Source organism: Aptenodytes patagonicus, chromosome Z, assembly GCF_965638725.1.
Source record: "Aptenodytes patagonicus chromosome Z, bAptPat1.pri.cur, whole genome shotgun sequence".
Taxonomy (NCBI): Eukaryota; Metazoa; Chordata; class Aves; order Sphenisciformes; family Spheniscidae; genus Aptenodytes; species Aptenodytes patagonicus.
In genome coordinates, this window is record NC_134982.1 from 51,542,577 (window position 1) to 51,555,575 (window position 12,999).

The window sequence follows — 12,999 nt, forward strand, 5'->3', positions numbered from 1 at the left end:
GAAAATCAGCACATTTCAGTAAAACAATCTGCATATGATCATGCCTATGGCTTAACTTCTTCCATGTAATTCTTTTATTCATTAAAAAGTCAGGAAATTTATTATTGCAAATGCTGATTACTGTTTGCTAGCAATTCTTTGTGTGTAGCTTGACCATGGAAATCTAAGGATGGATCAAAATAGATCTATAGTCTTTCACCAAAAAAAAAATTCTATCTGAACAGTCATAAATAGGAATTTTGTTACCATCAAGTATTCCATAATATCAGCTACTTTAAAGGCTGCTTAAATACTCCCAGATTTTAAACCTAACGGCTGCATACAAAGGTAAGGGGTATCATATTCTGTTTGGATTCTGTAACTGAAGTTCACATTCACCATTGACACCAAGGCAAAACTTTACTCAGTACAAACATGATAAACACAACTGAAGCTAGCTTATAAAAAAAATATTATCCTGGACAAAGTTAAAACAAAAAAGTTAATATTTGATCTTTCAGCAATTAACTGTATAGAACAGCCATTTCATTATCTTGTTATGTGAAAGAACAGAAAAAGTCCAAACCACTGAAAAATGATGATAGGAAGTCAAAACCACCTTTCAGATTATCACGAAGTGCTGGTGTTACATCACATTTTTTATCCTCTCTCTTTAGCATCAGTCTAACATTTACTTACTGTAACGCACTGCGTTTAAATTCTCTCTCTTGCATTCCCCCCAACACCTACTGTGACATTCTTTGGTAATCAGCAAAGGGCTTACTCCAAAAGAAACCCAATTTTGAATAGTGCAAGTGTCAAAAATTATTGCCACTTCCTGAGTTATAATCACAGAACTACAGAATCACAGAACAGCCCAGGTTGGAACGGACCTCGAAAGATCGCCTGGTCCAACCTTTCATGGGAAAGGGAGCCTAGATGCGATTACCCACCAATCTCTCCAGTCGTGTCTTAAAAACTCCAGCGATGGGGACTCTACCACATCCCCGGGGAGGTTGTTTTCCAGTGACTGACTGTTCTTCTCACTGTAAAAAATTTCTTTATGTCAAGATGTAACCTTTCCTGGTGCAACTTGCACTTATTGCCCCTTCTCTTCTCCATGTGGCTTCTTGTGAAGAGAGAGCCTCTGCCCTCTTTGTAGATGCCCTTTAAGTACTGGAAAACTGTGATGAGGTTCCCCCGAGCCTTCTCTTCTCTAGGGAGAAGAGACTTGAATCCTTCAGTCTTTCCTCACAGGGCAGTGTGTCCATTTCCACTAAAATCTGAAAAATCCATCAACAGCAAGACAAAACCCCAAACTAGTCTATGATTCTATGAAAGTAAGTCCATTATCTTACTAGCAAAAAAACTGCCACAGAACATAAAACCACAAGAAATGTTATCCAGACACTTCCTTTTATTAGGACACTGAAACAATTTAATGTACAAATGCTTTGTGTTAGTTGTAAATATTTCCTCTGTTTAAGCAGCATTTACAGCTCGTGTACATTTCTCGAGTCATCTTAAGATGCAAGACACTTTTGCGGTAGCAACTTCATAGATCAGTGAATGCTAACACTCCACAACCCTGTTTAAAATAATAAAGTCCAGATGGAGTGACAGAAAGGAGACAGTACACCATTCTGTGCAGTGACTGGGATCATATTTCAAAAGTGGGGGAAAAAAAAAAAATCAAAGTTATTCAGCCATACTTCTCTTTCTTAATACTCTCCTTATGCATTTCACCTCCTATCCAAAAATGATTACTATAATAAACAGAAAAGGCATCTGTAGGTTCTCCTATAAAAACAATGAACCTACACAAATAACAATCAATTATTTTTAAATATTCAAGGAAAACAGATCTGTTTAAAAAAAGAATATATGTATAATGTAGACATGTTTCTTCAAGCCAAAATACCTTCGAAGTATAAATTCTTTCCAGTCCATCCCAGTCCCCACATATTGCAAACAATTGCCTTCATCAGGACAATTTCAATAAATGGCCACCGTATTACAGTTAAAATGCATTTCTTCTCAACTACCAGATACTGATCTTCAGTAAGAAAAAAATTTACAACATCTATTTTTGATCACTATTTATTATCCTGGTGCTTCCACTTAGCTGAAACTTTGTTCCAAATACTTGGCAGGGCAAAATACATAAATTAGTTGAATTAAAATTAAGAATCCAGTTATTTATTTTCAATAGAAACTTTGAAGTTTGAGATAAGGCCCTTATGTGTTTGATTCACCTCACAGTATCCTCCTGAATAGCCTTCCATTTATTTACTAAGACCCCAGCCTCACTCCCACACCTGAAGAAATTGATGAAAAAATCCAGCTTCATCCAAACATAACCACAAAGCAACTAAAACAGGCTTGTTCATAAATTTATCAGCCTAGAGTACTTAGAGCTTAAGCACCTTAACAGGCTTCCGATTTTTTAATGTCAAAAGTTTAACCAGAATCACCTGCTGCCTCCCTAACCCCAACCAACTTTTTTCCCCAGAGCCGTCCTTCCCTTCATCTGCTTGCCATGTCAGAGACATTTATCAAAAAAGTCAAAATGAAGAGGGCTAGACACACTTAAACTGACCAGGGATCTCTCTCTCCACCAGCTACATCTCATAAGCGCCTTCATTTCTCACAGAGACCACGTATATATCCTGACAGTAAAACACCCATTGTACTTCAAGTGCTATCAACCATAAGGTATTCACTTTAGTGTGATCTAAATGCTTCTTTTCTATACATTGGTAAACAACAAAAATGGACAAAGGCAGTTTTACCAATGTTTTAATGCTGGGTATGTGTTTGCCAAATGAATCAGATGATAGTATCTCTTAGCAACATACTTGAACTTTTGTTTCATCAGAACCACTTAGTCACAGCTTTGAAATTGCCAGAAATTCCACTCTACTTCCTGCCAATTTAGGTGTTATCACTTCATTTTAAAGCAAGAACAAAAATAAAAACCAAACCCATGTATCTAAAGATTGTTGCTAGTTCTCAAAAGTGCAACCAAAAAAAATCCCCCACTTGCAGACAACCTAAAACAAAAAGCAAGAAGTGAATATAGATTCTGCAACCTAGTATTTCAATGCTAATTGGTGATTTGCTTACCTTTACAAGTTTATCTTGAACTCCAAAATCATTTATTATGCTACACTGGAACCCAAGTACCTCATTTGTTCCCAGCTTATACATCAAAGGCTTAATCAAACCAAAAATGACTCACAAGCTCCACGTATAGTAATGAGTTTTAATTTCCATTTCTCGCAATCTCTGAGGGTCTTGAGAAAGTTGATTGTTCCGCACTTCGGTTCCAGTCTGTAAAATGGCAATCAGCTTCCTTCCGCACATTTTTTCTCTTTTAAATTGTTGGCTTCTCACAGGCTTTTACTCACAGTTAATAGAGAAAAACATAAATGTCAGTGAAAAGGGAATACTCCTTCACATTGGGATGAAGGTTTCTCCACATTGCACAGATAATTATTTCACCATTTCAAATAGTCAAGCAACAATCACAAAAGTGCCCCAACACAGCTTTAGCTGGTTTATCTGAATGTATGCAGGTGAGAAGTTTTGAAAGCCAGCACAGAGACAGTCCCTACGAACTGAAGGAGGCAATAGACTATGCTCATCTGATGCAGAATATTCAACAAAATATGGTTGATCATGCTACAAAATCTAATTATATGATAAGTAAAAATCTGAATCAAACATGATTAAGTTTTTATTTAAACAATGACATTTCTCAAAAATAGTCCTGTAGTCCTTGTAGCAGCAACCAAAAAGGCACGTAAGTACAAAACAACCCAGAATACAGATCAGGCAGAATATAAAATTTTTAAATGGGCATTCTTAAAACAAAATCCTGAAATACATAGCTATAGTTTTTATTTTATAAAAAGGTACAGCTTACTGTCATCCTTCCTTACCAAGTTCCTCTGATTGGTGTAATGTGTCCATCCATCTGTGTAATGTTCATCTGTGCTTACTGAAAATCCTGACAGCATAACCTCCAGATATTACTATCCAATTATGTGGGGATTTTATGTGCACATATTGAGTCGTATTTCAGTAGTATTTGTACCACCTAAACTCTTATTAGCTATCTGTGAGTCCTCCCTTCTAAGGTATAGCTGTTTAGAGATAAAACTTAGCACACACCATTTTAGTGCTTCAAAGTAGTTTGACTAAGCTAGTATTTAGTTGCTGTTTCAAAACCTTGGTTCATTCTTCATGTTGCTTAAGACTCCCCTTCAAGACTGGTGCAAAGGCCCCCTGACTGAACATACTATAATGGAATTACACCAGTTTCACAATTCAGAGGTTTCAGCTTAGAGGTTTTAAAGTTAATAATATGAAAAACCTCACCCATAATATCAAATATGCATATAATTACATATGAAATGCAGGAAGCAAATAGTATGAATAGTATGAATTTACTATTTAGGTAATTATATTCTCTGGCCAGGCATTCTTAAAAACTGGCTTCCAAAAATGGTTACAGAAAGATAGAAACAAAAAAGAACTGAAGTTCCTCCTATAGTTCAATAATAAATGACATAATATAGCACAAAATTATCTCTTAACATGTTATTTTCTCCCTTTTGGCAGTATTAGGAACAGCCTATCTTCATTCTGGGGGGAGAATAATTCCTTGAAATTTATTTAAGTTCCTACATTCTGAGAATATGCAGAGAAAACAATACATTTTAGATGTTTTTGGAGAAAACTGAATGTTCATATACATTTTTGAAAACATTTAAGTGTTTGAAGAAATAAATTTAAAACTTTTTAAAATGCAACTTATGAAAGAGTCCTGTATGCAACAGTGATATCCCATTTTAAGGAACGCTAGTAAATGGTAGAGTTTGAATTGCAGGTATACTGTGTCATTCACCAGTTCCAAAATTCAGCATTCTTCCCCTCACTGCATTTGTACCATTCTGGAACAATCTTGTTACTCAGTCAGGTTTCAATGCCATCAGTGGAAGAACTTGAATATCTGAAGTGAAGTCACTATACAGTGTAAAACACTTATCCTGATAATTTGGGGAAAGAGGAATCCAAAACAGCAGTTTAATTCAATACAGACTGTGCAGCTTCCTTAAGAAGTGATGCAGCTTTGTCCAGTTCTTGTTCTGTTTGTTCCACTGTTATCACTACTCGAATACTAGAAAAAGAAAACCAGAACGTGCACAGTAAACTCTACTCCTTGCCTTCAGCTTTAGACTTTTCTTGTACTAATTTTAACACATTAAGATCACTATCTCTAGGGAAATTATTATGAATTCAAATTCAACCAGAAACAAGACATATGACTAAACAGAAATGGTCAAACTACTTTTTTTCCCCCCATACACACCACAGAAATTTGATTATCATTTTTACCTGCAGATGTGCAGCTCATGGAAATGTGCCTGGTAACAGGCAACATGCTGATCACTGAGATTCAGGTAGTTTTGATACAGTTATTTCAGGGTATTAACTTCCTGTAACAGTCACTGAAAATATACCTCAAAATGGAGCCTTTCCCATTTTTTACAGGACCAACTATTCAATCCAGTCTACTGAACAAAACCCCATCATTGTATGAAAAGAGACAGAGAGGCATATCGAATAAAATGAAATAATGTATTGACTTTCTACTAACCTGGGTGGAGGAAGACATTTTTCTTCTTTCTCCAGATAGCGGGCCTGAGTTAATGCAATACCACTATTCATGCACTACAAATAAAGAAAATACAGCAGTCGTCAATCTGGGAACTTCTGGTATATCACCAAATACGTATAACTAACTTTTATGAGTTTGGGGTCAGGATAACTTTAAGTTCTTTCCCAAATGGAGGTTTTGAAGGTTGTGCAAAATGATCTCTGATTTTAATACAGCATAAACACATAAAACAGGTTAGGGTCTAGCTTCTTCAGCTGTCACCTCTAAGTAATCAGACAAAAATGCTGTATTAAGTAGGCTACTAAATCATATTTTCAAGGAAATCAACTTCAGAGTTTCTTTTTGTTGTGTAATCTTGTTTACCTGCCACCTGAAATATAAAACTTCCCTATCAACCTTCATCTCCTTCATGTGGGAGAAAGAGAACCACTACATATTGAAGATGGAAAAAATACTACATACAAAACATGAGATTCTTCACACAAAAAAGCAAGTTCATGGACTCAAACAAGCAAAATTACAGAAAGCTAGACCTCAAATGGTTAAAATACACCACCAGAAGTCTGTTCAAATGATACCCTTTATTCTTATGAACATCATAAAAGTTTTCTAAGCAACAGTTTTATATGCAAATTTAACTTGAATTTTGAAGTACATAACAGGAAATAATTTTCTGAAGTAAAAGGTCTAATATACATTTTTATCCAGTGCTACAGACCTAAACATCTGCAGCAAGAAATAGCTAGAAGGTGGTCTTTAATATAGCCCTATAGTCAGCAAAGAAACTGAGTTTCTTGCAGCATTCCTGCAAGACATTCCAACAAGTTACCCAACAAGCCTCCCTACCCATATGCACTTCATTCATTATTCACATTCAAAGGCAATTATGTATTTTAATTGCTATGGGGCCACTTACATAATCAACAACTCTTTTGAGTAACTTCACATCATTTTCTCGAGATCCACAGCTCTCTTCCAACTGTAGGTGCAATGCTGGAGAAAAACATTCTCCCACTACTTTTAAGCCAGATATTCTAAAACAAATAAAAAGCCTTTAATACACATCCTACTTGAACACTAGATAGTAAGTGTTTCCCCTTTCTAGGTGGTGAGAGAGAAGAGAGAGATATTTCACTTTACTAATACTAATGCAGACAAAACATATGTGCATTTCAGCTTGCAATAGGTAAAGATAACAAAACTTATCAAGTGAATGTCTTTTCCTAAGGAGTTTACTAAATGTAGTTTCAGCAAGTTTCTGTAACAATAGTGATTCCTCCTTTTGCAAAAAGGATTAATGATTCCGAAAGTTTGAAAGGATCCTTATGAAGTTGTAGGAGAAATGTTAGTGTTAGGCCTGTATGCTGCTGATAAAAACACAGCTCGCTAAGTCAAGTCTTTGGAGTCTACATTAAAGAAAATAAATAATAATAAATCATTTTACCCACTTACGTGAGAAGAAGAAACAAGGTTTATTTTTTTGGAAAGACTTCTGATTTTAAATTATTTCCTGTGGAAAATCTTTACAACATCATCTGTCACTTAGTCAGAAGCTCCTCTAAAACTAGTTGTATTACTAGAATTGCTCCCACATCTGTACGTAGGGACAGTTGTTAATCGAGTTCCTAGAATCTGATTGAACGATTGACATTTGATTGTCAAAAAATGATTGACATTTGGTTGTCATTGTCCTGACACATCATATAATCATATTCAGGACTGAGTTATTCCCCTCCAAAAAACTGTATCCAATACCCAAGCAAGACCTCTGGTGTCCAAAATTAACAGGTCCCATAAACACATGTCTACCATCAGCCGTAATTTTGACTTCCTGACTTTGATGAGCTTGCCTCACACACATTGTAAGCTTATACCCTCATTTGCAAATAAGTTTTCTATTTTTACAAAGTTCAAGACCCAGTCAGAGCAGAAGAGATGTTAAATCCATAAACACCAGAACTGGAGCCTGTAAGAGAGAGAATTGACACTACAAACACACTGAATCAATTATAACCTTGAAAAAATAAAATTATACTCTAGCATGGAAAGTATCTTGCATTATTTCTACAATGCTATTTCAATTCACAGTCCATTCCAGAAAGGCAAATCAAACTGATATTCTTCTTCAGCCACAAAACTGCAAACATTCTGGTGCCATTCACCCACACTTGCAAAGTAACCAAACACAAGCGATTTCTTCAATACACAAGCACACACACTGCATTTGTCTCACTAATGCACACATACCTAGGAATCGGGGATAAGACATTTGGTAACATAAAGGACAAGGAAAAGCAGTCCAAGGTCCAGCTACAAGGTAGAAAGACAATACACAGTATAGCTGTATAACATATCCATTCTTAGTTACACTCCCTAGGACCGACCTGACCTCTAAGTAGCGTTCTACAAGTAGGGAGATGAGAGGAGAAGTCAGACAAAGTTTCACCGTAACTTAAATCTATTTGCTGGAGAACAGAGTTTAAGACAAGCTACTAAAACAATTAGGTTTTGTTTAGAGAGATACAGTATTAGCTTCTAGTTATAAAATAGACATTCTTTAATTGAAATAGATAAACTGCCCCCCTCCAAAGAGTAAATGAGAAAAGATGAGTAGGAAGCAAGCTTTGTATCACTTCCACTCAAACTGAGTCTTTGCCTGAAAAACATGCTTTGTATTTGCTATACACTTACTCATAGAGGTTGCTTATAAGTTTCAAACTTAATTTTAAAACTTTTTCTGTCAGTCACAGCTGTAGTAAACTGAACTACATAATTCATCATACCCAACTATTTGAAGAAACCCAGGAGTTTAACATGAGGTCTTCCGATGGCAATACTTCAACTTTCATGTAAAGTATTAACCATGTTTTTCTGAGCCTCTGCCAAATTAAGATTCAACAAGTATTTGAGAATCCAGTGCATGCACACTGTAATTTTCCTGAAATCAGAATTCACTTTCCTAAGAAATGCTGGGAAAGTCTCATTTTCAAACAAAAATGTACAACTCCCACACAAAAAAGAGAGAAGTCTGAAAGATCTGATTTTGAAGTAACAAAGGAACAAAACTAGCCTCCTGAACTCCAACGCTCCTTTTAAGGCCAGTTCTATATTAGTAAATTAAATATGCCTTGGACTGTTTTCTGGCCCTGTGGTGAATGGGTATGGAATGACTCACATCCATACTTCTAAAATCTGAGTCTCCACGGCAGGGTGGCCACATCCAAACTGACTACTGGGAACAGCTCCTGGCTCACGCCAACTCTTGGACTATATCCAGGAGTCCTTCCAAAGAACACTGCTTGGCCTGGGCCAAACCCATGCCACAGGTCACTCCAACAATTTGACAGAGTAGACAATCGAGATCCAGTGCCCAGGAATGCTTCCTGACATTAACGTACCAGTATGGATGTAGCCTCAGGGAGCTCCCTCCTCACAACCCTCCGCACCCCAGCTACAAGGCTGGGCTGCAGAACTGAGTGGCAGGACCAGGCTCTCGGCGGTAGGGAACCCTGTGTAGCCAGGCTGCCCTGAACACCATAAACATTTCCATCAGTTTTGCTAACAGAAAACTAGAATGAGGTCTCATTGAAAAAATGTCAAGTTTCTCTGGAATCTTTAAAAATAAATCTGCTTTTCCCAATGAAAACTTGCTTTATTGGAAAATTCTCAGCCAGGTGTATGATATGCAATAAGTAATGAACTATTTAAGGGATACTACCTACTACTGTCGTGCTTTTTAAAAGAACACAAAATTCTGTCCTGTCCATCCTGTCTCCCTGCAACAGAGCTTCTTCTTTTCCATTTACTAAGATACTAGATATTTTTAAATACAAGACAGAAATCTACTTTATCTAAGACTGTTAAGAACGTTAAGAATATTCCTGATTTGTGTTAATCGTCCCATCTCTTACTGCATTTTCTTATGCTCTATAAGCTGCCATAGACAATAAGAAAGTAGTTCTATGCAGGTTTCAGAAGAATTCTTCCATTTCTTCCACAAACCAGCACTTGGCTTGTACCCAGAACAGGAATAAACACCAGTCATTCCTCTAGCTTACAACACTATGGTTTCTTCCCCTACCATAGTCTGTATAAGGACCAACATTTTTTTGGAACGCTAATCATGCACTGGTTCTTATATATCAAGTCCTAAATTTCATGGGTTAGTTACACTTTGGCTAAAAGAAAGATTTCCTTTACTTTTAATATGTCCCTCTCACTGTATTTATTCTGAGAAAGGAGAAAAGCTGTGTATTCTTTCCCATTTTCTTTTTGTACAGTTCTACCACCATTTTACGCTCTCTTTTTAAACCAATAGTTAGTTCCACTCTATCCTAGTGAGAGCACCATAAAGAATTGGAGTCAAGCAGCAGCCATGGTTAGGCAGGGAAGATGAGTGCATCTAATATCACAACATTAAAAAAAAGCTTTTTCTGAAAACTTTGCCTCCTCTTCAAACCATCACACACTTTTTCTAGTGTGGTTATTAATTAAAAAGAAAGAAAAACACACTGGACCCTGCAAATGTTGGTTCAAATCTTCTCTCCGATATTGCTTTATGCAATTGTTAGAATAGTGTTCCTGCTACAGGGCTGCCCAATTCCCTGGTGGTGTTAAATCTTTCAAGTTCTTTTCCAGTACAACCTAGAAGAATTATTTCCTTTGCAATTTTTTTGGACTTCTATATTACCACACTGTTTTCCATAAGGCAAAAATACAAAAGTCCTATTAGAGACACTCAGGCATTTTGTCTCCTTGTTGATTTGTGACTATACTAATCACTGGATTTAAGTGAAAAAGTAGGATCAGTCACAGGACAGAAAAGTATCAGCCATGGCTTATTCGCTTCTGTTTTGCAGTGAGTATTAACAAGTAAAAGATTGATAATTTTTCCTTACATTTTTTTCCCTGTATTTTAAACATATTTATAATTACCACCTAAAAATCACAGGTAGAGAAGAATATTACAATTATTCTCCTTTTCACTCAATCATAACATTCTATTACTAGCAAAGAAAAGACACTAACACTTTTCAAGTTACTCTAAAATTATAATTTCAAGCATAGAAGCATCTGGGTATCTTTGACCTGAAAGCCTATGCATTTTAAACCTGTGTTGAAACAGAACACAGACAAAGGAGACAAGGATTATTTGATGGTAGGATTATTCCAAAGAAGTTGAATGTACCTAAAGTTCTAACATAAAACATTCCCTGAGCAGGAAACTGCTTATTTGAAATAACAAGCAACTCACACTGAAAATCTAAGTGACTACTACTACAGAAAAATCAGCTAGTATAATCAATCATGCATTACTGATTTTGTGTGTGTTTAAATGTTATCCATTTCTGTAATACGTAACAGAAAACTGTTGAAGAAAATGAATTGTAAAATACCAGCTAACATATCTGTTCTGCACATTAAACACTCATTAAATAGTCACAGTAATTTCTGTATTTTTTAGTAGCAAAACCTGTCAGGAAAAAAAGCAATTACTCAGTATAGCCATCTTTTAAAACAGTATAGTGTTAGGAAATTTTAAACAGAATTCTTATTTTTCAGATAAATTCTAGCAATTTTCTACATGTCCAGAATAATGAATACTTCTATTACTATTTAACATTCAAGTCTCATATGTAAGAATAATATTGTACTAAAGGTGATTGCAAGGTGCACTGAGTTGTCTGAAAGCGTATCTGCTAAGCTACACCCCAAACGCTTTTACTTAGACATTTTGTTCAAAATGCTTACCAAAACTTCGTACCATTGAAAGCTATCACACTCTCCTAAAGACTTAAATGTGTAAGGGCTTGCAAACATCCTCACTAGCATTAAGGTATAATCTCCCTTCAATACCTGTAAAGGGATTTTAAAAACTTGGAACTCTTTTTAGTAGCATAACGGAGACAGTTGGAAAAGGATGACTTTCTTCCTTTAATACATACATAATTTAGCGTACATATCCCAGTCTAAGCATCTGTAAAACCAGAAATAGATTTGGGCAAGGAGAGTTCTTTAAAGTTGGCATGATAAAGGCATGGTCAAATCAACAACAGCCAAAAAACCCCCCAAAAACACACTTACCCCTGTAAAGCTTTGTGAATACGTTCGCATTTAGCCCGGAGAGTCTGAAAAATGTCTACACACAAAAAAAAAAAAAAAAAAAGGAAAAAAAAGAAAAAGGAAAAGGTTTAGATGTCCTGTTTCTACATTACATTTCTGTAAGTCTAAGATTTCAAAAAAAGCATTTGAAAGGAAAACTAAGATATACATATCTGTTGAAGTACTAAGTCTGTTCACTACTCTCCATAATGTTCCTGATTCCCATTTGTTCCAGGAAATGACAGGCTTTTAAGATCTGACAAATGCATTACTTCCCTTTATCTCGTTACTCCAGCTGCGTTAGTTCATGATCATATGGAAAGGATGATACAAACACTTGCTAACTGGATTGAAATGGCAGGTCCAACTTATTTATATCTAAAATATCTACAGCCATGCAGACTCTGCTCCTTGATCCTTTCAACAACTCACTGCAGATTCTTAAACAGGAAACTTTGACTCCTGGACCTGCAAACCTTGGTTCTTTTCCTCAGTAAAGGTTGACCCTCCACTACAGCTAACAGTCCCACAACTTACTCTTAATTTTTTCTTGCTTTTATTTAACTTCTGAGGACTAGCCATGGGCTACCCAGTAGTTTTTAATCATTTGTGACAAAAATAAACACTGCACCTCTCTGCAGATGTCCTCCAATCTGTTGATGCTAATGAAATACACACAGATTTGGCCTATTTTGTCCTTCTCATATGCCTCTCGCCCCCTCCACCCCCCCACAAAAAAAAAAAAAAAAAAAAATCTTTCTTAGGTTCTAGCAACAAGGGCAATTCTCTGTCTCCTAGAGCAGAAACTCCTGCCTGCCAACTTTATCCAGATGTCCTGTACTTGGTCCTGTCAAAATTGCAGGTGTTTGTTTGCATCATGATCATTCCTGAGACTCTTGCCTGGATGCTTACTTTGAGAAGAAAAAGAAAATTAGGTAGTGCAAGTAGAAAGGAAAGGGTTGTTCAGTCCTGAGGAAATATATTCCCATTTGTTTCTCTACAACCTTCCCTTACTCCATTTGTCTTGAAGGAATTTGTTTTCAAGGAAGCAGCATATCACTAGTCTATAAAGCAGAATAATAATTTCTAATTTGCTTAGTGATAACCATCTCCATCCCTCCTAGCCTCAACTAACTCGCTCATTTTCAGCTGGAAATGAAGGAAAGGGGAGGAAACACTGAAAAAGAAAAGCAGGATGGGAAATTACATGAAGAAAAAATCATGCATGTAAA

General features: G+C 36.2%; 1 protein-coding gene across 1 annotated transcript in view; it reads right to left on the reverse strand.

Moving 5' to 3' along the window:
* Nucleotides 1–3,230: 3,230 nt before the first annotated feature.
* The window catches only part of SPTLC1 (serine palmitoyltransferase long chain base subunit 1), a 39,728-nt gene continuing 29,959 nt past the window's right edge, over nucleotides 3,231–12,999 (reverse strand). The window contains exons 12-15 of the mRNA XM_076362068.1: nucleotides 11,750–11,804; nucleotides 6,582–6,699; nucleotides 5,645–5,718; nucleotides 3,231–5,164 (exon numbers count right to left, since the gene is read on the reverse strand). Coding sequence (XP_076218183.1) covers nucleotides 5,071–5,164; nucleotides 5,645–5,718; nucleotides 6,582–6,699; nucleotides 11,750–11,804 — 341 coding nt within the window. The 3' untranslated portion in view covers nucleotides 3,231–5,070. The remainder of the gene's footprint in view (nucleotides 5,165–5,644; nucleotides 5,719–6,581; nucleotides 6,700–11,749; nucleotides 11,805–12,999) is intronic.